The sequence below is a fragment of the Antechinus flavipes genome, chromosome 5 (assembly GCF_016432865.1).
Source record: "Antechinus flavipes isolate AdamAnt ecotype Samford, QLD, Australia chromosome 5, AdamAnt_v2, whole genome shotgun sequence".
NCBI lineage: Eukaryota > Metazoa > Chordata > Mammalia > Dasyuromorphia > Dasyuridae > Antechinus > Antechinus flavipes.
In genome coordinates this window covers 16,926,110-16,952,030 of record NC_067402.1, presented here as the reverse complement: position 1 = coordinate 16,952,030, position 25,921 = coordinate 16,926,110, and the positions used below count along the sequence as shown (strand labels likewise).

The 25,921-nt window shown below is 46.2% G+C and overlaps 2 protein-coding genes across 5 annotated transcripts in view; one reads left to right on the top strand and one right to left on the bottom strand.

Annotated features, from left to right (window-relative positions):
- Window positions 1–11,828, top strand: part of JAZF1 (JAZF zinc finger 1) — a 197,421-nt gene extending 185,593 nt beyond the window's left edge. Inside the window, exons 4-5 of the mRNA XM_052001700.1 lie at window positions 698–867; window positions 9,514–11,828. Of these exons, the coding sequence (XP_051857660.1) occupies window positions 698–867; window positions 9,514–9,690 (347 nt within the window). The 3' untranslated portion in view covers window positions 9,691–11,828. The remainder of the gene's footprint in view (window positions 1–697; window positions 868–9,513) is intronic.
- Window positions 11,829–12,811: 983 nt separating this feature from the next.
- Window positions 12,812–25,921, bottom strand: part of TAX1BP1 (Tax1 binding protein 1) — a 42,952-nt gene continuing 29,842 nt past the window's right edge. For 3 of the 4 annotated variants that reach the window (XM_052001696.1, XM_052001698.1, XM_052001697.1), the window contains exons 13-17: window positions 23,873–23,998; window positions 20,632–20,812; window positions 20,090–20,241; window positions 14,323–14,408; window positions 12,812–13,920 (exon numbers count right to left, since the gene is read on the bottom strand). In XM_052001696.1, coding sequence (XP_051857656.1) covers window positions 13,719–13,920; window positions 14,323–14,408; window positions 20,090–20,241; window positions 20,632–20,812; window positions 23,873–23,998 — 747 coding nt within the window. In that variant the 3' untranslated portion in view covers window positions 12,812–13,718. The remainder of the gene's footprint in view (window positions 13,921–14,322; window positions 14,409–20,089; window positions 20,242–20,631; window positions 20,813–23,872; window positions 23,999–25,921) is intronic. The other variant, XM_052001699.1, reaches the window with a different exon arrangement.

Below are 25,921 nucleotides of genomic sequence, written 5' to 3'. Positions count from 1 at the left end.
CCTCCTGCTTTCTGGAGAAGGGATGTTTCCAGTGGCTTGTGAGCAGATAGTACAGAACGTTCACAGGGCTTGTTTAGGTGAATGTTTTGTGCAGCGGCTGGGACCTCTGGCCCCCACTTTGGTGGCCCCCACTTCCCGACCCTTCCCGCCAATGTCTTTGTGTTCTTCTCCCTGCCCCTCATCAAAACCTGTTCTTACTCAGTGATCTGAATGTCACATTCTTACTCAAGTGTAAATGACTGATGGTGTAAATGGGGGTTCCGGCCTCAGTCCCGAAATCCTTTTTGGGCCCCGGACCCTCTGGCAGACGGACCAAGCCTCTCGAAACACTGATTTTAAATGTGGGAGATTACAAAAGAAACCAATTATCAAGAAATACCTTTACCAGCCTATTCTTTAGAAACCAGGTCAGGGACTGCGGGCTGGGTCGGGCCGGGTCCACATCGGGGTCGGCAGCTGTGGCCGGGGCTGCCAGGCCCCATCCCGACCAGGATAATAGTGATCACTGACAATGGGGGGCTTTGCAGGTGACCCGAGCCAGGGCGGGAGAGGGTCACCGAGGGACCACGTGAACCGGGCCCCTCTGGTTCTGATCCAGGGCCGAACCCGGGAGCCGGGCGGGGGGAGGGGGAAGGCTGGCTGAGCCGGCCCCCAGGGCGCCGCCCTCACCGCGTCCTCCTGTCCCTCCCTCTCTCAGGCAGTGAATATGACGAGGAGGAGGTGGACTACGAGGAATCAGACAGCGACGAGTCCTGGACCACCGAGAGCGCCATCAGCTCCGAGGCCATCCTCAGCTCCATGTGCATGAACGGAGGGGACGAGAAGCCTTTCGCCTGCCCGGTGCCTGGATGCAAAAAACGCTATAAGGTAAAGCCCCGCCCGGCGCGAGGTGAAGCCCGCGCAGGGCCCCATATAAGGTGAAGCCTGCGCAGGGCCCGATATAAGGTGAAGCCCGCGCAGGGCCCGACATAAGGTGAAGCCCGCGCAGGGTCCGATATAAGGTGAAGCCCGCGCAGGGCCCGATATAAGGCGAAGCCCCACACGGGGCCCCCCGGGCGCCTCCCAGGCCGCGCCTTCTGCCGGGAACCTGGAGACCTGGACAGATGGGCCGGGGCTCGGGCTCTTAGGGAGTAGCCGGGGCACCGAGAGGTCAAAGCCGGCGGGAGGTGTCCGAGGCCCTGGGGAGGTGACCGACTTTAAGGCCCCAATCCAGGCCGTCCCCCCATTTTCCTGAGAGTCTAACAACGCGTGAAGGGCCTATCCCGCGGGGCCCGGGGTGGAGAACGCTGGGTCTGCAGTCAAGAAGCCCCGAGTTCAGATCCAGACTCGAGCATTGCCTCCCTCTGCCTCAGTTTCCCCTAAAGCGGGTTTTGTGACAGCACCGACTCCTCCGGTGAGATAATGGGATGGTGCTCCCGGTTTCCTTCCTTCCTTCCTCCCGAGTCCGCCAGCGCCGTCCCCAGGTGGGCCCTCACGGAGCCTCCGGCCCTGGACCCCAGCTGGCAGCGCCCCCGTCCCCTTCCGAGCAGTCTGCCGGTTCTGAGGGTTCTTCCGGACTCTCAGAGGAGGGGGCGCTCAGTCCCGGGCAGTAGCGGGAGAGGAGGGGGGCGCCCGTCCAGCTTTGGCGCTGGGAGGGGGGGAGGGAGCGCCCGTCCAGCTTTGGCGCTGGGAGCGCTGGGGGGGGGAGGGGGCGCCCGTCCAGCTTTGGCGCTGGGAGCGATGGGGGGGGGGGGAGGGGGCGCCCGTCCAGCTTTGGCGCTGGGAGCGATGGGGGGGGGGGGAGGGGGCGCCCGTCCAGCTTTGGCGCTGGGAGCGATGGGGGGGGAGGGGGCGCCCGTCCAGCTTTGGCGCTGGGAGCGATGGGGGGGGAGGGGGCGCCCGTCCAGCTTTGGTGCTGGGAGCGATGGGGGGGGAGGGGGCGCCCGTCCAGCTTTGGCGCTGGGAGCGATGGGAGGGGGGGAGGGGGCGCCCGTCCAGCTTTGGCGCTGGGAGCGATGGGAGGGGGGGAGGGGGCGCCCGTCCAGCTTTGGCGCTGGGAGCGATGGGAGGGGGGGAGGGGGCGCCCGTCCAGCTTTGGCGCTGGGAGCGATGGGAGGGGGGGAGGGGGCGCCCGTCCAGCTTTGGCGCTGGGAGCGATGGGAGGGGGGGAGGGGACGCCCGTCCAGCTTTGGCGCTGGGAGGGGGGGAGGGGGCGCCCGTCCAGCTTTGGCGCTGGGAGCGATGGGGACTCCACGGGGAATCTTCGTTTTTCCAAATTTCTGCCGGGAAGCGACCGACTGAACAGTCACGCTGCCGGCTCATTTGGCCAGACCTGGGGAAAAGCCGGGGGGGGGGGGGGGGGGGGGGGGAGGAGGAGGGGGAGAGGGAGAGAGGGGAAGGGGGAGATTAAGGGAGGGAGGGGCAGGTGCTTTTAGACAAACTATCAAGAACCCAGCCACATTTTCAAGGGTCCGGTTTTTGAGTCCAGTCGAGGGTTCTCCCCTCCCCGCCCTCGGCCTCGCCCTCGAGCCCTCCAATGGAAGTGGGGGGGGGGTCCCTGGCTCCGTTCTTCCCACAATTTCACAATGGCCCCCTTCCCCACTTCCCCTCTCCCCCTCCCCCCCTCCCCCGCCGGCCCCGCAGATTTTCTCCCTGGGAGGGGCCGGAGCCCCGGGCCTCCCCCCTAACCGCCAGCGGCTCCCAAACCAAAGTTTTCCATGAAGTCTTAGCAGCTCTTTAAAAACCAGCTGTGGAAGCGACCCCCGACGTCTAAAACCCGAAAGGGCGGCGGGTGGGCAGCTTCGCTAATCCCCGGGTCAGGAGGCCCCGGCCTGAGAGGGGCGCAGAGCCCGGGGTTGTGGAAGTGGGGGCAGAGGAGCCGCGGGAGGGGCCGCCGTGGGGGACCTAGTCCTTCCCCTCTCACTCACAGATAAGGAACCTGAGGCCCAGGTAGTGAATGTCAGCCGGGATTAGCCGAGCCCAGCACCCCTCCCCCCGGGCTGCAGGGAGGAGCCAAGGGGAGCTCCTGGAGGCCCCTGCAGGGGGCTCCTCCTCTGCGCCGGCCCCTCCGCGCCCACTCGGCGTCCCCAAAACGCTTATTTGGAGGCGAGTCTGTGACCCGGCCTCTCCTTTGGCCTCCAGCCTCGCAGGCTCCTCCAGGCCCAAGGAGCAAGCTGCCCCGCCCTGCTCTGCCCCTCCCAGGCCGGGCCTTGGCCAAGGGGAGCCTGGGGGCTGGAACTGTCTGAGGGGAAACTAAGGCAGCCGAGGGCTGGGGGAGGGGGAGAGCCTTTCAGTAACCCAGGAGGTAGGAGCTGCGGGCTTCCTCACGTGGCAGTGGGGAAACTGAGGCACACAATGGGGGGCCTCCTCCCGACCCTGCCCGGCCTCCAGCCTCCCTGCTGTGCGCCTTCCTCAGGTCCGGCAGAAAGGCCCGGAACCTGCTGGAGCAGCCAGGGGCACGTCACGGGCCCTGGCTGATGGGGGGGGGGGGGGCTGGTCAGCCCTGGCTGATGGGGGAGGGGCTGGTCAGCCCTGGCTGATGGGGGGGGGGCTGGTCAGCCTGCCCTTGGGGACACGGGGCCCTGGCTGATGGGGGAGGGGCTGGTCAGCCTGCCCTTGGGGACACGGGGCCCTGGCTGATGGGGGAGGGGCTGGTCAGCCTGCCCTTGGGGACACAGGGCCCTGGCTGATGGGGGGGGGGCTGGTCAGCCTGCCCTTGGGGACACGGGGCCCTGGCTGATGGGGGAGGGGCTGGTCAGCCTGCCCTTGGGGACACGGGGCCCTGGCTGGATGGGACCAGCAGGAAGCAGATGGGCAGTTACCGGCAGGTTCCAGGGGAGAGGCCTTGGAGCTTTGCCCCTGAGACAGGCATCAGGGCAAGGGACCCCCTGTACTTATTTCTAAACTCATTCCAAAAGATGAGAAAATGCGAGCCTGTCCAGGCCGCTTGGCCCTCTCCCCCCGGCCTGTGGGGCTGATGGCTCCGGGATCCTCCCCAACACCCCTGTCGTGAATCGTTTGAGCCCGTCCCGGCACCATCCACTAAAACCTGGCTGCTCCACTGGAGCCGCAGGATCGAGGAACCAGCCCAAAGATTTAGGCTTTCCCCCTAGCCCTGGGGCCACAGCTGCTGAACGGCCGCCGCTCTCGGGCATGGGGGCCCAGGAGAGGCAGCACGCCTCAGATGCCCAGGCCATCAGTCAGGGCGGCGACTCCTGCTGAGACGGGGGCACTCACCCACCAGCTGCCCGCCCTTGCCCCCCGGGGCTGGTCAGGCAGCCTCGCTGAGGGACCCCGAGGGAGGGAAGTGGAGGCCCCCTGGGTGAGAGCCTCAAGGAGAAAGCCCCCGAGCCTGGGGATGGTGGTGCTGCCTCCGTTCCTTGGAAGGGCCCTGTGGAGGCGCAGCCCAGCTGCTACTTCAGGGACTTCCCCCCAAAATATTATCACTGTGCAAGTCTTTGTGCAGTGTCGGGACCGTTTCCTGAGAGGATTTGATCCCAGAAGTGACGCTAAAGAAAAGGTGCTAACACTGTTTGGCTGCTGCCCCCGGGACCAGGAATCCTCTGCCTCTGACCCTGGGATGGTCCCTTTCTGCCCGCAGCCTCGGTGCTGTGCATGCCGTCGGTGCATAATTAGTGCCTCACTCTTCACTCAGCCGGATTCTGGAGCATCCCCCGGGGCCGACCAAGCAGAGGGAAGCTCAGCTTCTGGCTCCCTCCCGCCATGGGGCCTCCAGAGCCAGCCGGCAGAAGGGCCAGCGAGGGCGGAGAAGCTTCCTGGGGAGAGCCAGCGCCCTCTGGAGGCCGTTTGTGGGGAACTCTTCAGCCAGCGGGAGCAGGGAAGGGACGGGGCCAGGCCACTGGTGCCCGAGGGAGATGCCCGGAGGGGGATCAGCAGCTGGGAGACACCTGGAGGCCCCCTGGAGGAGGCGGCTCTAGAGCAGGCGGCCAGAGCCCCAGGGAGGTGGGCATGGATGGGGGGGAGCACCCCAGGCTGGAGAGTGCCCCAAGGCCAGGAGGCTTCAGGTCAGAGAGTGCTCCAGACCCAGGAGACCCCAGGCCGGTGAGACCCCAGGCCGGTGAGCGCCCCAGGCAAGGAGACAGCACAACATGGTGCGGTGCCGGTTGGAGTGTTAGAAACCAGAGCCACAGAACGGGCAGAGAAGGGTGGGCTCCCGCTGACTCTGCCTCTCGGCCCCGGTCCTCCTTTTCAGCCTGAACACCTCCCCCCTCAGGTGATCCTCACATGGTCCCTCCTTGGCCCAGAAGCGGCCCCCGGACTCCAGGGGTGGCCAGAGCGGCCTCCATTGTCCGGTCCCCCATGTCTCTCGTCTCCTCCATATTAACTCCCATCCAGGCAATGCTGACCGAAGGCCTCACATCACCAAGTCACGGTCAGGCCCTTGGACATTTTCCCATCACTTAAGGGGGACAGCCCGGGGCCCAGAGTGCACGGGACGCCCAGCCCAGGTCGGGCTGCCTTCCCGAGTTCAAATCCGGCCTCAGACCCTTCCTGTGTGACCCTGGGTGTTGGATTCTTACCGGTGCTAAGTGGAATTGAGGAGACACTGGTTAAATCTAGTTTAGCAGCGATTTAATCCTACAACAAATATGGTTTCCTAGTGATGGAATGATCGATGTGTACTCAGGGTGGAACATTAAGGAGGAGCTCTCGGGGGCAGGAGGACCAGCCCACTAGAAGCTCTCAGAGGAGACAGATCCGTTCCACCTTCCACCTTTGTGCTGGCTGGAGGCCGAAGCCTTTGGATTTGGAGACGCGCGGAGGAAGAGAAGCTGAAGCTGGCACAGGATGAGCGGCAGGAGCTCTCAGAAGCAAGGACAGAGATGGGCCTCCAAGAAAGCTAACCGGGCCCAAGGAAGGAGACAGGACTTGGATTTGCACTCTAATACCTGGCTGCATCCAGGGTGATTACACTGAACTGAAAGGAAGGCTGTTCCCAGAAGCCCCCAAGAAACCTGTTCTCAGAGAATATTATATTTTAGAGAAGAATATTACACCTGGGCAAGTCACTTTACTCTGCCTCAGTTTCCTCACCTGTAAAATGAGCCAAAGAAGAAAATGGAAACCCCTGCAGGGTCTCTGCCAACAAAACCCCAAAGTGGGAGTCATAAAGAGTAAAAAAAACCCTTCCTGCACAGAAGAGGCCGTGTATTGCTCTCACCGAGACCCCACAAGGGGGCACAACGCCGTCTGTATACGCTCCGTGGAGCGGACGTCTCCCTGTTGGGGATGACCTGTGTAACCCAAAGGTCATCCAACATACCGCTCTCCCCCCAAGCTTAGCAGCTCCCTTGCCATGTTTTCCCTGAGAAAAGGCAACTGTCCATATTGTGCCGTTCACAGTCGGTCCACATGGGAGCATGTCATTTCCAGAGATCCTGTGTGGCTGTGAGGAGGCTGTTGGTCACCCGGGAGGGAGGGTCCTCGGTATCTCCTTTTGGGCACGTCAGGATCATCCCTCCCTGAAACTCCACGCAGAGCCCCGCACACTCACCTGGTGCTCAGGGAGCCCAGGGCCCCCCAGATAGCCCAACTATCCCCACTTGGGATCGCAGAGAGAAAGCTGGGAAGCAAAAGATCCATTACTGGCTGAGGAGGAGGAGGAAGGAGCTCAGACCCAGAAGAGGAATCCCACCGGGATCTGCACCAGGATAGACTATAGATGGATCCCGAAGGTGCCCACGAGCTTTAAAGCTCTTACCTTCCTAGAAATCAATCCTGGGACAACAAAGCGTGTGATTGTCAGGTGACCTTTCCCAATAAAGCTGATATATGGGCCTGGCTGGCTTTTCCACCCCAGCTCCCGCCAGACGGGCCACAAATGTTTACATAAAGCATGTGAAAGGGGCCGCGGAGCCCTCGCCATCCCGGCAGGTCTGCTCGGACGGCTCTGGGGCAGAAGGGGCTCGGTTTTCTCAGATTCCACTGGATTCTTGTGGCTTAAGACCTCTCTGGTTCCACCCGTGGCCCAACCTAATTAGGAGCGAATGTAAGCAGCAACGGAGTTTCTCTCCTATGGGTGCCATGGAATGCCCGCTCGGTTCATCCCCATTTTCCATCAAGGTGTGAGCTCGCCGGGCCTCCGAGGTGTGACTGGATTCTTTAATGGCCCATCTCAAGGCCGGCAGCACCACTGGGAAACAAAGGCGGGAATGTTTGCTAACTCCCCTGAAGGAGGCCCTGGGCAGGCACGTGTTAAGTACTGGTGGGGGGATGAAGGGATGAATAAATAAATAGAAGCTGGACCGACCCAAGGCCTGAGGAATCTGAGCCAAGGAAATCCTGCCAATCACCACTGTTATCACCGAATTTCAGAAGTGGAAGGCGCCCCAGAGGGCCTCCAATCTGGGCTTCTCCTCCTACTTGACAAATGTATCTGGAAGATCTGGAGGGAGAGGAAAAGTCCCCTCCAGCAGCTGAGGCAGTGCAAGGTCTCACCTTGGGGGGCTGGCACCCAAGGGATCGCACACGGCTTCCTGACTTACCATCGTGGCTACTGTCAAGGCTCCGGGGCCGTCTTCCCTCGAGGCCGCCTTCCCTCGAGGCCGCTTGCTTGTCCCAGGGAAGCAGCACTTCTGAGGGTTCCTAATAAGGGGCTTCTGCAGCTGGCCCACCTCATGCTCCCACCTCCAGGACTGGGCCCTGAGCAGCCCGACTCCCATTAACAAACCTCTCTGGCCCGGATGCTCAGCGGTCAGCATCATCCCACTGCCCCACTTCTGGGACTGGGTGGTTCTGAACCCACCCAATGAGCAAACCTTCCTGTCCACGCCAGGTGCCCACCCCCTTCCCTTCCCAGAATGCCCTCTTCATGCCAACCTCCAGGGCACTTCTACCAATATCACAATCTCTACCAATGTCACTCCGGGCACTGCCCAGCCTCCAGAAGCTGCTCTCAGCAGGACACTTTCCTTCCCTGATCTCTCTCTGTACCAGCTGTGTCAGGGGATATTTTCCCCTTCCATCCCACCTTTGCATCCCCTCCAGCCCTGTGTTTCCAGCACCCTGACACTGGCTCTGTTCTCTCATCACACATCTCCCCCTTTTTTTTGTCCCTCTGGTAGACCAATGGCATCTGTGTTCCTTACCCCTCCTCCTGCTGCACCCCCATTTCCTGCATTTTCTCTACCCTTTGTAGACTATAAAGCGGCAATGGCAGCACCCAGAATGGGAAGGGAACACTTCCCCAACACATGGAGATTTCAGAGGGTGCCCTGACAGTTCTAGGTAGAACAGGAGTTGTCAGAGAAAAAAAAAATTTTTAATTTTAATTTTAACTTAACATCTAGTATATTATGTGATTAAGTATTATTTCACCTTGGGGACGTGGCTGCTAACAAATTTCCATGAAGATACATTGCTGCAGTAAACTTAACTATTTTGGTCGAGATGGGCTGAGCAGTGGGGAAAGGGGCTTGATGACAAAACAGCCTTTCTATGATTCCTCTACTCAGGCAGATCCTGTATCTGCATCTCCTCAGAAACCTCTCTTCCTGTTGAAATAAAAAAGCCATCAGGAATAGACGTTTAAATGTTTAAGGAAATGTTGGGGTTGAGAGCAAGTTGCAAGAAAGCTGCTTCTTCCAACACAAGTATCGGTAATATTGAGCTCTTGCTTATCCATCACCTTCATTTCAGAATCTCTTTCCCCCCCGCTCCCACTAAGGGATCAGGATCAACCTTTGTGACAAGTTAAGAGGGGGAAAGCAGCAAAAAAGACCGTGAGCAGTGCAACTCTAAGGAGTATTTCACATCCACAATCTCCAAATTGTCCATTTCATTTAAAAATGCCACAAGCCAAAGAGTAGGAAGTGACCACCTAAAGTTTCCCTCAATGTCCCAGTGCTAACCGATCGGTCCTCTAGGGAAATCGGGGCATTGTCCCTCCGAGATGGCCCAAATTTAAAAATGTTCCTTTTGCCTTCCTAGTCATGGAATACAGGGGAGGCCCATTTCCTGCCATTACCCCACACTGTTTGCTGTCTGCACTAACAGCTGAATTTTGTAAAGAGCAATTAGTCCAAGGCAGCAAGAGAGGAAAACATACCCAATGCTGTTCATTTTGCACGCTTGTGTTCTTTTGAAGACACGAGAAAAGTGGGCTCTCCTGCCTCAGTCACTTACTTGGCACATACTGCAGCTGGCTGAATAATGACTTTAGAGCTTTAGAGTTGACCCTGGGGTCCTAGGACTTGTTAACTGAAGCAGCAAGGGTCTCAACTGCGCTCCTGCCTACACAAAGGTGGTACAACCAGGTCCTAGTTGGGGCCCTTTTCCCTTAGTACCACAGGCTGCCTTGAGTAAGATGACCAGGATTTGAACCCAAATTCTGATCTTTACTGGCTTCACTCAAAAGCATCTTGGGGAAAACCGCTCATCTGCAATCGCCCAAACCGGGCCCTCTGACAAACGGGATCCCACAACCAGCCTCCCCCAGGGCCGGGCCGCTTTCTTGCCGGGTCCCAGGCCGCAGCCTGGGTCACTGCAGACTGATCATTTCTTTCTCCCTTGCAGAATGTCAACGGCATCAAGTACCACGCCAAGAACGGCCACCGAACGCAGATCCGCGTCCGTAAACCCTTCAAATGCCGTTGCGGGAAGAGTTACAAGACCGCTCAGGGCCTGCGGCACCACACAATCAATTTCCACCCGCCCGTGTCTGCGGAGATTATCAGGAAGATGCAGCAATAACCCGCTGGTCCTAACTGTGCCAAGAAATCCTCACCAGCAGTTGCTGATTTTTGAAAACAGCCACCTTTTGTCGAGGGAAGCGTTCAGCAACCCTTTAAAAGAAGAGTTAAATGCATGCTTTACATTTTTTTCTGTAATTTTGGAATGTTATCTTTGTAGAGTTAATGATTTTGTACATTTGCACATGTAATCGACCATACCCACCATTTTCATTACTTTGATATAAGGTGCTAAAACAGAAAAAAGCTCTAGGCTCTTCAGAATATTTTCCCCAAAATAAAAACGAGGGCATGTGGAAAATAGGTTTAATTGTCCTGCAGTGTTACCGACTTGGGAGGGGAAGCCTGGCACTGAGATCATTTCGAGATCGTAATGCGATTGAAGTCTCTCGACACATCGACTCACACGTGTGGAAACCAAAACATCACCACTGTCGTCCAGCTGGTTAACATGCCTTACCTAGGGGAGCTCAGACCCGTGGCTAGCCAGTCGTTAGGGAGCAGAAATTATATAAGAATGTTTAACATAATATGCTAAAAATATTTTCATACTTAAATAACATACATAAAGAGGTGTGCTTTCTGTGTTTTATATTTTCTTGCCAATCTTTTTTTCCCCTTTGAAGTGCTGAAGATCTTGCCATGTGACTGAGCAATCATTTTAATGTCAGAAATGACTTTTTAAGAGGCATACTCCATCCATCCGTCATCCCATATCGAGTGCCTACCAAGTACAAGGCATGGTGCTGGGTGCTCGATTCATGCCCATCAGATGTTTGAGGACCAAGATTCAATGAATTATTTCCCCTAAAATCTGTTCGGAAACACTTTGAAATACTTAGAATGCAAATTGTGTGTGTGAAATTTAGTTCTCTCTTCATCCTCGGATGAAGTCTTAAAGCACTTTGCAGTTCTCTATTGCCAACAGATTTGATGTTTTATGTGTTGCCAATTCTTGCAACTCCTGCCCTTTCGTGCCTGTGGCAGCAAATCAAGATGAAAGCTCTGAGCATGTTTCAAGGGGAGACCCTCCAGGCGGGGAGGAGGGAGAGGGTTGCCCCACGCGCAAGGTGTGCACATTCCCATTGGAACTCTGTTTAGCTTTATAAATCGCTTTGCCGACACAAGAAACATTGAGCCTTACCGACAATGAAGTGCTTCTAGCAGCAGGTGGTCAGAGAGCACGGTGACCGACACGGCCCACTGTAGCGTTCGCTTCTATGGGGACCATCCCTGAGCTTTTCCTCAGTAACAGGACCATCATTGAGGGTTTCTTTCCTCCCAAGTGCTATTCTTGAAACATGAGTTTACCAGTTGCCTAATTATGCAATAAAAATTGCTCTGAGACGGCCAACTTCCCACAAAACAAATTGGTAAAAAGCAAGTTAGGGCTGCCTGTGACAACGCTCTTCCCCTGTGGCCTGGGCCCGTGTGATAGAAAGTCTTGGACACAGCTGGGAAGCAGGTGGCCCTTTCATTTTTCGGGACACTCACTAAACTTTTGAAAGGATGACAGTTCTCTGTTAGCCAGATGTGTAAACATCTACTTTCATCAGTCTTGGATCCTTCCTAATGAGGATTTTAAGCGTTTAGAAAGAGAACACCCTCTAAAACTTTCCTCAGATCTCAGAAGGCATGAGTGTGGTTCTGACACCCAGTGCTCCCATTTCAAAGACGATCCAGACTGAAGACGTGCCGAGGGGGTGCCCGGCAGGGCCCCCCTTTGGCTCGGGGCGCCCGAGCAGACCACGCTGTGGCTAGGGCCAGGGTCTGCGGGCTGAATCAGTTAGTAGCTAAACAGTCATAAAATAAAATCATCATGCATGGGACTTCCTTTCAGCTATGAAATCAATTCCAGCTTCTAATTACTTATTCATTGTGACAGTATTACTAAACAGGTAAGGACGGGACTATTTTGTTATACCGTGTATAGTGAATGTATTGTATTGTGTCTGTGAAAACTGTGCTTTAAATTATATTTTCATATGTTTTGTTGGGGGGAAAGAACATTAAGTTTGAAAGTGACAGGGGTTTGTTGGAATTGAAGGTGATGTACTGATTAAGAATTCCTGTTGAGAAAGCTGCTTACAAATGTAAATCAAATCACATTTAAAATAAACTGCCTCTGACCCAAAACAAGACCGACCCTTGATTTACTCTCTCACCTCCCAATTGATTTTTTTCAGTTACTTCACTCGGGAATTCACCACACTGTGTCCCTTTTTTTTTTTTTTTTTTTTTTTTTTTAAACCTTAAATATTGGAACAAATCCTCTGGATCAAAGCAAGGCTAAAAAAATTCAAGACAGACAAGATTGGACGTCCCATCTAGAACGCCGAGTGTGGCGTGCTGAATGCTATGTGATCCTCGACTTGAAAATGTTTTTGTGAAAAACTGACCCGTTTTCTAAGAATGGGCCCTGAGACTGTGCAGACACAATCCTCAAGGGTGCTCCTGGGAAGAAACAAAGCCTTCCCAGTCTGTCCAGTCACCGACAAGGCCCCAGAGAGGACTGGGGCTTACTCATTCCAATTCCTTCCAAGTCGATTTAAATTCTATTTTTAGTACAAGTCAGGGTTTCCATCTATGTAGGGAAGTGGGAGTGAAGCGCCCCCTCCCCGGCTCCTCTGCAACCTGGGAAATTTGTCTGAAGCCATAAAGGGTGGGGAGATATGACCCAGCAAGGGAAAATCCCAGCCATCTCTATGATTAAATTGAGGAGAATACCACGCACCCCCAATCTCTAAGTTCTCAGGAGCAAAAATTTACACACAGGTGATATTATCAAATGACTGGAGAGCCCCTCATAGCCAAGCTCAGTCACGTGACCCAATCATATAAATGCTTCCATATTAATAAAGAATGAAATCAGGAAGCCACTAGGTGGTGTTGAGAAGGACTGGGCTGAAACAGAAGGAAAAGAGACCATGGTCAGCGGGGGCTAGAGAATACTTTCCCCCAATTACTTCCAAGTACACGTAACTACAAGGGAAACAGTTTTATCAAAACATAAAAAAAAAAAAAAAAAAAAAAAAAAAAAAAACTTTACCAAATTGTGAAGAGCCCCTAACCATAAGATTACAGATTAATTGGATAATAATGAAAGCAAACAGCCACAGAGCTCCAATACTGGTTTAACTTTAATGTAATGAGTACTGTACAGTCAGAAACAAATGTCTTCTCACATTTTTAATTGCTTAATTAGAAACATAATTTTTATGTTCAAGAGGAAAATTGCAGAATGCACAAACCCCCTCCCTGCAAACCTTTGTCAAGGACCCAGAGCCCTGGGGAGTGAAGGAGGTTTCTTCACTTACTTTCCATTAGCTATAAATATAACTGTAAGATGATTGAAAAATAATCATTCAGATAAATCTAATTATATTAATTTCTTTATTCATAAAAATACTGGATTAAAGCAAAATGTGCTTCCTTAGATTAATTCCTAAGGCCAACCTTTTCCCATGTACAAGAGGTATTTGCTACGTTGCAAGCATGTAATCTCATCATACATGCATCTAAACTTCCAAAGAGGATTAGAAAACTATGTTCATAGGATAAATTATAGCTTTCTGAAACTTGCCCAAAGAATTACTACACAAGATTGCTATCAGAAATACTTTTTATTACATAATATTTAATCATGCTCAATCACCTACGCAATGGAAACTGGTTATCAGTCTGCTCTATTCCCTACCACCATGGAATTTTTTTCTGTTGTCACATTAAAACAATCCCTGTGTCCTTTATTGATACAATGTTCACAACTGGGGAATAAATAAAGATATACACACACAACACAAAGAACTTCTTCCTTTCTTTAGAGCAGGGGAGAGTAACAGAGCCTATTTTACTATCTGCTGCTAAGCCCAAGATGGACCCTGGCCCTAAACCTACTGTGCTGTACACAGGTAACATATGATGAAGAGTCAGAAACATGGATTAGATGTTTTCTCGGATATGGTATATCTATTGGAGGTGATCTTTTTTTAAATGGTAAACTGGAATAACATAATAAAAACTGACATTCTAATCAAAATTTAAAACATTCTGATCAAAATGAGTCTGAACGTGCCTTTCAAACCCTTGCTGGTCATAGTCTGGAGGGAACTGCTCGCTGCACATGGGGCACACCTTCCAGTGACTTTCGACGTGTTCTTCAAACTTGCTCTGATCATAGTTGGGAGGGAACATTAACTCACAGAGGGGACACTTCTTGTGAACGTCAAAGCTTGAAGAGACAGGGACAGGAAATCGTTACATTTCTAAGAAATAACCACATTGGAAATGCTGATTCTCAGAACTCTATGGGACTCCTGAAACTGCCAGTGCTAACTGTGCTATCACATGAGTGACCTCGGGTCTGACTTTTCACCATACTGCCTGCTCACCAAGACAAGCCCTCAGCAAGGGGGACCATTTACTGAAAAGCTCCACCCTTGGTTTGACACCTTTTTGTTGAGTTCCCAAAATAGTTCCTCAGAATAAATAATGAAACACAGAATTCCAATGTAATTATCCGTAAGGATGAAAGCAACCTAGAATTTCCTACAGCATCTACTTTACTGAATAGCTAAGAATTTCTGAAATTACAAAATAATGTGCAAAAGATCTATGTAGAAAAAGTTATTACCTGGAATCAAAGCAAAACCCTGTCCCATGAGCATGTAAGAGCTGGCTTGGAGGTTCGGGAGCAGTAGGGACATTCTCATCATCGTCCTGCATAAAACATAATTCCACAAGATTTAGTTCCATGTTTCAGAGAACGATTTAACTCAACCATGCACAAAGCCACAAATATTTCTACAGAAAATTGAACTGTATTTGAAGTATTCTGGGTTAGAGTTTCAGGTGAACACAAGCGTAATTTGAAGGTCAAAGAATTATTTTGAACTTTAATAACAATTTACCTATAATACCAACATCAACAAATTAGAAGCACTAAGGAAGAAATTACCTATTAGATCTAGCCATACATTTGAGAAGGGTTCAAAAAAAGGTAGAGAACACAGAAGGTTAAAATGGAGATTAAGAAAGTTTTGCCCAAACAAAACCAATGCTCAAGGGAACAAAAAGTAGATGAGAAGCAAATAATTGGATAAAATAAATCTTTGCAACAAGGAATACGAGGATACCCCTCCCCCATCTGTATCCACTATTTGATGAGAATCAAACAGAATATTTGTGAAGTGCTTAGCACATAATCACCACTTAACAAGTGTCTTTTCATTCATTTATCAGCTTGTATATATGGGACAGGACCTTATAAAAGGACAAGGAGCTGGACCCAGAAGCCAGCATTACAAGGAGACTAAAAATACTTTCAGAAGATCACATCAATGTTCTAACATCACTGTATGGCTACAGGACATTGAAGACCCTAGATGCAAAGGGGTTAGGGTTAGCTGCAACTTCAGAAAAAAAGCATGAGAAACAAGGAAATCTTCAAGGCGACTTGAAGCAACTGAAATGTGCAGAAAAAGCAGAGAAAGGCCTTTAGCATCTCAGGTGCTCCCTTGGTGAAGAAGTATAGAAGTCACCCAAGGGGGCAGGCTGAGGAGCGTCAACCAATCAATAACAGTCCAGAATTATCTACATATAGTGCAGATACATTGTTTTAAAGGCCAAAGTCTTATTTTTTACAAAGACCTAAGATAGGTAACAAAGTCTTGGCGATTAAAACCGATGACCCTAGCTAGACAGAAAATGCAGCAAACCCCCTGTAGTCAGAGATTATTCCTATTATGGGTTTTATGTATACTGATATTTGCATATATGACATTTACACTACCTCAAATAATTCCATAAGCAAATTTCTACAAAAAAGCTTCAAAGTACGCAACATTCTCCTTATGAAAATGGGATCACTCCATGACATCAGTGTCCAAATCCATACACACTATTCTTGACACAAGGATGCCCCTTGAAGGGAGGGTGTTTCACTTGTATAGTCATAACCCATCTGTCTACTGTCATGTTGGGCACAAAGAGCTTAATAAATGCTTGTTCAACTAAAGTGGAAAGCTGTCTTGTTATCCAGCAACCCACTCCCATTTTACCTCCGAATTTTCCTCTTCTCAGTGACAGCCTCTTCATATAGCTGGAAAGAGCAACAACCTTGAAGAAATGCTCATTTGGAATGGAATCAAGGGCCACGCCCATCTGGGTGGCCTTTCTCTAGATATTCTCCAACTAAACTGTGACAATAAAACCTGGATGCTATTTGACAAGGGCAGACTTTTTCAGAAGTCTCTCTCAGCTCATCCCTGGGTACAAAAGTTTAAGTAGTACAAAAATGTAACTCAGATCTTAAGTGATTCAGATCAGTGTCTTCCCCCCACATCATTGCACATATTCCTTTGCCATCCCATGTCTAGCTGATCCTTCTGTTTTGTGGATACGACAAGCTAGCACTCTCCACCGAAAACAAGGATGTTCTTCATGTCAATTAACCGACATTGCATCCACACAGAAATTGTGACAGCATGAAATGAAAAGAAAAACCATACCGGTGTCTCAAACCAACTTAAAGCCAACAATCCAGACATGAGGCTCCAACTCCCCCATACAAAAGCTAGGCCAAAGAAGTCCCACAGTACATGGCAATAACCACAGTCGGGGCCTTCCTGTCGCCCTGAGGTTATTGTTAATGTAAGCACTTGGAATCCAGACAGGAATTAGGGATGACTAATGGGGCATAAGATTTACAAAACCTTGACCACAATATCATTAACATCGTACATAGCTGGTAGTTAGTGCTCTAATTCAAACTACTGAGAGTCATGCAAACATGAAGGTCACACGTATTCTGTGAATTTCTGAGTTGATACCAGAAGTACACAACTTCTCATCACCTGACGCATGGCTGTCATTGCCATTCGGTTTTTCTAAGGAGCATAAGCAAGGAGGACATTGTATCTCAGTAAAGATAATTTCAGCCACTAAAGCAATTCATAAAAACAAAACACAAAATACAAAATTCTTCAATAATTATAACTGATTTAATTACAATGCATTTTACAAAATGGCCCTTTTTCATTATACCCAAAATGGCCATTTGCAAGGATGAGGGACCTATGAGTACAAAGGTCTCCATGTGGCTCTTCCTACCATGGCACTTTCTATCCTCACACTCCTGCCATCATCACCACCTGGGCCATATCCAAGTGTCTACTCCATGTGCCTTGTCAAACTCACTCTGCCCAAACTTGTGGCTCTGCACAACCTTTCCAACCATCACCACTTTTTTGTTTTAGGTAGGCTTCAATTGATAGTTTCTATATCTTATGTCACCAAAGAATCCTGTGTATTTCTCCTCTTCCTCCAGGAGAGCCAAAGTAAATTTTAGAGAGAAAAAAAAGTCAGCACAACTGATGGACACATTGTGAAAATCTAAATCCATGCAACATGTGACACCAAGGCGCCAGCCCCCGCACAAGTGGGCTGGAGGTTCACATTCTTTCCATTTGCATGTACTACGTGTGTGATTTTCTGGCTCTGTTCCCTTTGTCCCACAAAGGATCTCAGATCTCTCTATCCTTCACATTCACCTTCTGTTATGTTCCCAATGACAGACTACTTCCTATTTCCAATTCTTCCTATCATAAAAAAATAGTGGTAGAAATAATGGAGTAAGTACATGGGCACTTTTTCCTTATCATGATATGAAAATCCAGCAATGGAGTCTATAGTTCAAAGAGTATGGGCATTTAATCACTTTATTTGCATGGTTCCAAATGCTTTCCACAAAGAATTGTATCATTTCATGGCTGTATCAATGAATTAGCATGCCTGATAATATATTAAGAAAATTTTGTAATGGAGAAATTTAAATATAATTCAATATACATAAGCAATAGTCCTAGATTCCTGCTAATTCTTTCTTAATACAACAAATAAATTTGTTGATAGTCTGGATAATTCTTCAGATTCCTGCCCAAATTCGGTATGATTTTTTTCTTTTCCATTTGCAAACTGGGATCTTTGGCTGTTGTTCTGAGGGGTCTTTTAAAGAAACATTCTCTGCCAATAATGTAGTCAGTGCCTTTTCTACACAGAAAGACGTGGAGTCAAGGGTTATCTGACTGTAGGGCTAGCTTAAAAAAAAAAAGTATCAAAATTTGAGACAGCCAATTACAAAGAAATCTAATGACTGTTTTTTGCATGATCTCTAATAATAGATTCTCTGATTTTAAATTTTGTGGTAGCAAATAATAAAGAGTTCTCTGAATGTTTCAAAATAAGAAGAATTGAAAAACATAAATGTTTGTATTTTATTGGATCAAAATTTAGATACAAGTTCCCCTTTATGCTTTTAACACTAATCTGGTGAGGACAGGACTTTTGGTCTTATTAGAAAAATTCAAATCACTTTGTTTTCACCTCCCACTCAGTCTTGGATTCAAAGCTTGATATGCAGTATATTCTTATCAACTCCTTCCACCTAAGAACAGTTGTATCTCATTGGTGCAGTCTTAGAGACCATCAAGGCCCACAACAGAGGGCTCTCTAGGGCTTCAGGTTCCACTGCAAGAACCATCTGTGTGACCATAGGCAAAAACTTCCAATTCTGAAGTCTCAATTTTCTAATAAAATGTGTTATGCCCGACTCACCGACTTAATATTAAGGGCCTTGCAAATGTAGTGTCATGGGAATGACTTTTATCCAGCATAATGGGTTTTTCCTGTATTCATTATCCCAATTAATCTCAGATACATTATCATGTCTCAGACTTGAAGAGATTTAGAGTATCACATTTGTCCTGTTTCTATAAAGATATATATTCAGTGAGTCACCAAGACAGGAAGATAATACTACATCAAACTTAAAATGATAGTTGTAATGGAAGACAATGTTCCTGAAACAGTTTAAATTAAAATAAAAAAAAAAGTGGCATGGGAACAAAGCTGAGCCACTTCACCCAAAGATTTATTTTAAAAATCTTTGCGCAAATTGCCTTTGTCCAACCTTTAAAGAATGATCTGCTTGCATCCTGACACTCCTGAATTTAGTTTAAGCCTTCTTTGTTGAGTGGAAGAAGAGCTGTCTTCACTAGGACTGCTCTGCCACTCAGTCTAACTTACTTCTTACAATTATTTTCTCATGCAATATTTGAGTATAATGTATTTGTATTGTCATTCATTTATATCTATATTTTGGTGTACAGAAATTAAAATGACATTTTGGAACTGTACTCCCATCTGATCTTCATTTGCAATGGCCAGAAAAATGTAAAGACTGTGATGGGATAGACAAATGGGTTTCTGTCTGAATGGAGAAACAGCAATGCAAGGTTACTCCCAATTCAAGCCCAGTGGAGTCCTTCCATCTCATTACCAAATCTCAGTGTCAGCAAATGAGCACAAGACTGCTTCTCTTGGGTTTACAGGAGGGCAACGCACATAGATCAAAAAAAGGGGAGAAAACCCTCTCTGCTAATTAAACTGAAGCAGGTGACTAAGAAAGAGAAGGGCTTGTCACAGGTAATGTCGGAGCCAAGAATGATCAGATTAGATATGCAGAATGAGAAGTAAAGGTGGGAAAAAACAGTAAGAGAATACTCTAGATCTTAAATAGGCTGCAAAAGTTCTGACAGCTTTCCTAATTATTCCCAGTAATGGACACAGGAGGGCAAAAGGCAGAAGGGAGAAATACATTTTTCTCCATTATGGGTGCTGAGCACTAGGGCTAAAATCATGCCTGTCTGAACACTGATCAGCTTCTGCAAAGGTTAATAGCAATTAAATGCAGCAAACTAGATTAAATGAGAAGCAGGTCATGATACCACTGTTCTTGCAAAGAGCACAATAAAGTCATTCTTTTAAATCCATCTTAGATTATAACTCATCAAGAAAGTGCTACGAAAAAGAAACAAACTTATTTAGTAAATGGTTAAGAAATCCTTTAAATCTAATCAAAGACTATCATTATGTGTTACACAAGCCAAAGCTATGCTTATTCTTGTCTTAGTGCCAAAGTACAAGGGATGCTACATTAAACTGAAGGAGTAAATGTCAAAGGAAATGTTCTCCAAAAAAGGAAGCTCACACAATAACCCTTGCACTTGTGTTTTTTAGAACACTAATATAACTCAAATCATTCAAGCTTCAAGTGGGCAAAGAAAGTAATAAAAATTGCAACATCTTTCTTTGATCTAGCAAGCCAATTTTGAAAACAAAAGTTCCTATGCACTCACTTTTGCTTTTATATGTTCATTACTTAATACTTTTATACTTTTAACTAAAATCCTACAGAAGAAAATGTTTCTAAAGTATTTTTATAACTGATTCTACAACTCAAAAGGAAATATAAATGATGCAAGGTTTTCCATAATTGGTAGCCATATATGTGTAATATTCTTATAAACAGGTTAGGAAAATCAAGAAAAACTCAAGTTTACATTGCTTTCTTCAGGGTCCTCTAAACCATCAGGCCGACTAAGGTTTCGAGCAGGCTGGCTACAGACTACGTTGTCTTCCAATTCCCACAAGAATGATCTTACAGGTGGTGGCCTTTGGATTTCATCTGGGTAAAAAGCACCATCTGCTCCATCTGAAATGAAATCATAAAACAATGAAATACTATTAAAATTTAGATAGTTCAAGCAGACCCCAAACCTCAAAAACAAAAGCATTTTTTAAAGAACTAGAATTTAAATGGGGCTTTTAAATGTACAGAATTTTCTACATATTATTTCACATCCTCACAACAACGCTGTTCAAAATGAGAAAATTAACCCAAGGATTATTTTTCCCATTTGTATTCAAATTCAACTCTCTGGACTCCTTGTCCAATTTTCTTTCCACCATCCAGAATAAGTTTCTAACTAACACTTAAAAATTTCATCCCACTGTTTTACCAACAAAAGAACATCATGTATTTCCATAATTGAAACACACAGAGTATATCATACCCCAGCTTAATTCAAAACCAACAACAAACCTCGGGAGTCCGAAGTTGCATAGGGATTTCCAAATTGCAGAACTGGTTGACTATTGGGCACTGAAGGCACTGAAGGAACAGGCCCACTCTGCTCTTTGGGAGGGCCACTCGTTGAGGATTGCCAGGAATTCTGATCTTCCTTTTCTCTCTCAGCCTGATTTTCAAGTTTCTTTTCAAGCTCCTAAAAACCATCAAAGAACCAATTAAGAAATCAAATGTTGTCCATGTCCACTTGTCAAGACAGTATGCAGAACTGACTACAGAGTACCTTTTCCACTGTTTTAAAAATGCAACTTACCTTTGGCAAGTTATAACAAAAATGGATCCCAAATTCCTCATAAGAGCAATGCAAATTAAAACAATTCTGGTATTCTATCAAACAACCCACCAGAATAAATAATAAAGGTCAAAAACATCAACTAATTCAGGGATTGTGGAAGAATTATGAACTGGTGCAACCATTCTGGGTGGCAGTCTGCAGCTCACCCTTAGAAACTTAGTAAATGTGGGATTTTGTTTTATTTTGTGCAACTGAGGCCACCTCAGGAGGAGGAGGTGGAGGGTGAGGACAAATCACAATGATGTTAAGAGTAATCAGGTTAGGCTATACATGATTAGCAAGGATCCAAAACAAGGGAGTTCATTATGAAATGAGTGACCTCAAAGATTGCAAAAAGATTGCTATGAAATACAGAATGCTCTCTCTCTCAGGTATTATAGTATCAGGTATTATTACTGATCATGATTACACGATCAACAGGAGTGAGTTTACCACAGCCAAAAAAGGGATACAAACAAAAAATTTGCCAAAGAAAATTGCAAATTAATAGATGGCAGTTTTAAAATGCCATTTTAAAGTTACATAGCTTATTTTTAAAGAATGCTTGAAATTAAAAAGAAAATGTGAAGGATTTTTTAATTATATAATAATTCCACATAGATGTTTAAGTTCACTTCAAATTATTACTCAAAGATCATTTTACATCAAAAAATCATGTAAAGGAATTGCTTCAATCCACTCAGGATTTGAAACAATATATTCATGCAAGCCTTGAGTAGAAACTGTATTAAACAGTAAAAGTTTTGTATCTTTAGAGCACTTCCTTGCTGGTAGATGAGATCTACACTTTATTCTTCAGTAAAGGCTTTACATATTTCTGATAAATTTTTAGATTAAAAATGATTAAAGAATAGCCAATAATGATAGAAACATCTTTTCAAAGTACAGAATCAGTATTTTTCCTTTGTACTATAAGAAATTTTGTAGTTGGGAAATCTTTTTTTACTCTGTGAGAAGAAAGCTAAATGAAAAACGAAAAACAAATTCAACCTTTTAAATTTAACATGTTAACCAGATTGCTTTGTTTTATGATAACGGAAAAAGAAATTTCTTGTGAATTGATCTGACCGGCTTCATCAAAATGTTTCTATATTTTGTCCTAACACAACAAATCCAAATGGTTTTCAAAATTTCAAGCCAGCTGTTTTATTTGATAAAATGGTTTTGCCAACAATTTAATTGATTTACCAAAAAATGGACATCAATCTCACTACCTGTCTTAGCAAATTATAAGGGCACTACCGTGTAAAGCTCAAGACTCAATAAATTTATCATACATTAAATATCATTTGGTCCCTTTGTTTCTTATGAAAGATTGTCTTAATGAAGACATAAATTATCATAAGCCTGAAATCACTTTTAAGATAGCATACAATATTAGTACAATAATAAAGCATATCACCTATGTATGCTAAGTAGCCATGAATCTGTTTTACACAACCATAAGGGAGATGCAAAGCAAACTGCTGCACATAAATGGATCAATTCACCCTAACAAATATTATCCCACTATATTCCATTATTAGAGTTTGCTTACAACAAACTAATAACTAAACATAGCACCCTAAAATCTATACGTGTCTTCTGTCTCTGTGCTGTGAAGCTTTGGACTTCCCCTACCCACTAGTTTCACTATCTCTGGAAATAAAATAATCTTTTCCATTATGTTTTGCTGATCATTTGACCTAGGCTAGAACTAAATGGAAGACAAAGATGTAATTAAATGCCACTGCACTCCTGCTAAAAATGCTGCCTATTATCAAAGCACGTACGCATACATACACTTCCACACAAGCACGTGCATACACATTCCATATACTCACACTCCCAAAATACACATCCACACACCCCGTACACTGGATTGCTTTAAAAGATGCCATCATGTACAAGCTAATCATCACAAGACAGAATTCATTTCATAGTGAATTTAAGATTTTAAGAGTTCCACCAAATCCGAGCCGGATTTTGGTATTGAAGGCCGAATTCCCCCAGAAAGCAAGGGATAGTGTCCTGCCTCCGAAAATACAGACTGTGGGTTCACACACTGTTTACATATATCTTGTGCTGTGCATTGGCGGTGAATGTACCCTTGATTCCTACCATATCCATTGGTAGGCTCCTTTATTTTCTAATAATTTGTACCAAAATTCGTTCAGATAAAATCTTTTAGTATATCAAAGTTGAATTTACAAGTTAAGTTACCAGTAGAAAAAACAGATACAAGTTCAAAGAAAGCTCAATTAAATTTGATTTCACCAAATTTCATGGCTGTAGATAAAGAAAACAATGGAACAAGTCTGTAGTAAATAGAAGTCCTTAAGACAATCCTGAAATCTTTCTTAACATCCATAAATTCAATTCCAGCTTAATTTGGCATAGATTGTATCAAAGTACTTTGAATACTTTGTTTTCATACAGATAATTGCAAAAAAAATTTTTTTTAAGATTCCGTTAGGGAACCTATTGATAAGGATGTATTTATCCATTCATATTTTGATGAGTGCTAAAGATGGTACTCTTAAGCATAGAAGTGTAATGAATTCTTATTTGTGAGGAAATAAAATTCAAATTACATCTATTTTCACTATGTATTTTGTGGTACAAGGAGTATTATATAGCATATCAGTTTTCTGGGGCGAGAGACATTCAACATGTCCCAGTGCTAGTCATTAAAACCACACAAAGCTTTTTGAGGCTCTCTGTAAATGGATATTCAGCACAAAGCTTTGTAAGAAATGTTTCCTAATAGTATTGGATGTTCAACATTAGTTCAACAAACATATGCTTAGAATTAGAGGCACAAAAGCAGTCATTTTAGCTGCTAAGACTCTGTCTTCTTGGTGGGAAAGCTAAGACTTTCTATGCTCCACATACTATTAAACAACCAAGGCCCACACTGACTTTGTTCTGATCCTCCACCTCCGCAAGGCGCAGCATCGCATCCTCACTGATTTTCACCTGCTCCTTCCACTTCAACTCCAATCTGGCCAGTTCGTCGGCGTAGCTGCTACATTTGGCCCTCTCCTCCTACAAGACACACAACACATGAGCCATTTGGATTCTGGTTACTCAGTTACTTTCTTCATAATTTGAACTGCACAATTGAATAACCAGAATCACTTGGATTTCTGACCAATAATGCCTATAATTTAGGCAAAAACAACCAAAACCACTGAAAAAGCTGTGGTTTGCAGATGGGTCACTTACCTTCTGGGATATCCTTCCTGCTTAGATGACCAATTTCCAATCCTCTGGCTTTTATTATGACACTGTGAACTATCTAATCAAGTTTTCTACGTAAGGGCCATTTTAGTATCCTTTCATCACCTCAACAGAACCAAGACATTGGAAGCAATTCTCAAACCTAAGTTCAACAAGGTTATCCAAGGACAAATTTACTGAGTTCTGTGGCTCCAACATCCAAAAGTGCTCAGGGTGGGGAAAGATGGGAGGCAACTGTTTCTCGTAAGATACCTGCTTAAAGAGACTTCCCTGCTGCACTGAGAGCATCTGGCAACCTGCTGGGCGCACACAATATGTTGAAGGAAAAACTGACTTCAATCTCTATTCCATGCTACTTCTTCATGATCAAACTGTGTGCTAACCAAATTATTGAAGCACATGGAACTAATGTGGAACAGAGGGCAGCTAGATGGGGCAGTGGATAGAGCACCAGCCCTGGAACCAAGAGGAACTAAGGTGGGCCCCACTGCCGCCTTCGGAATATGGCTGCATACATTCAAGGATCACATCCTCTTGAAATGCACAAAAATACTTTCTGTTGTCCTCAAAGCTGACTCCTTTTTCTAAGATGGAAGGAAGCTTCTATCCCTTTCAGTGAAGGACACCCAAAAAATCCAAGCTGATAAGAGCTGTCAAGAAGGAAGCAAAACCACAAGTTCTACGTGATTACAAATGATCATCAAACATCAACTGACAGTCAGCACCCTTTCTTATTTTGCAAATGCGGTCACTCACTGTTTCAATATCTGCACAACTAAAATTAGAAATGTCTTTTTCTAAAATGAAAACATTTCACTTACATGAAAAATAGCAAAAAGGTTAACTGGAAATATTAGCGCAGCTTCTAAAATAAATGTTATGATGGGAGGATTTACCTCAACTGATGCTAAGTGAAGTGAACAGAGAACAATGGGAAAATGTACACAAACATCAAGATTATGATAATTACAAGGATCTACCACAACTCCAAAGGACTCAACCAAAGAATGGATTCAGATTGCAAACTAAACTGTATTTTTCCCCTTTGTTTTTCCCACTTTCTTTTTTCTCAAGAGCATGGCTAATTCTGATATGTTTTGCATAATTTTTTTGTGTACATGGACTTCTCAATGAGTGGTGAAAAGGTGGAGAGTAAGAGAATTGGAACTGAAAACAAAAGTAAATGGTTCTAACAGGTTCCCAGACAGGAACCATAGCGGACCCCAAATCCAATGCCTCATCTTCTCATGGAGACGCTGAGAGCCAGTGCAGTGAAATGCTTGCCTGAGTTTACACAGATGGTAATGACCAAAGAAGAATTTGAATCCAAACCTTCCAGAATTCACTCCAGAGAAAACTTATTTTTAGAGTGAAAATCAGCTCAACACAGTGTCATGGGGAAAAAGTATGACTTGGGTTCAAATTTGGTCTCACACACTTATTAAATCTGTAATAGTGGGCAAATCCCAACCTTTCAGAGGCTTAGTTGCTTGATCTGGAAAACAGGAAGAGACACTTGCATTACTTTCTTACACAGTTGTATGGGTAAAACATAAAAGTGCTAAATCCATAAAAATTATGATTACCAAGAAACAAGTTGTCTTCCAGAAATCAAAGAGACTGGAGATATCCTATCTCTTTAAAACATTGTCATTTAAAATAAATAAATGAGGTTGGATGGCAACATCGTATGGTGACGGGGTTCTGCCATGGTCACTGACCCAGTTG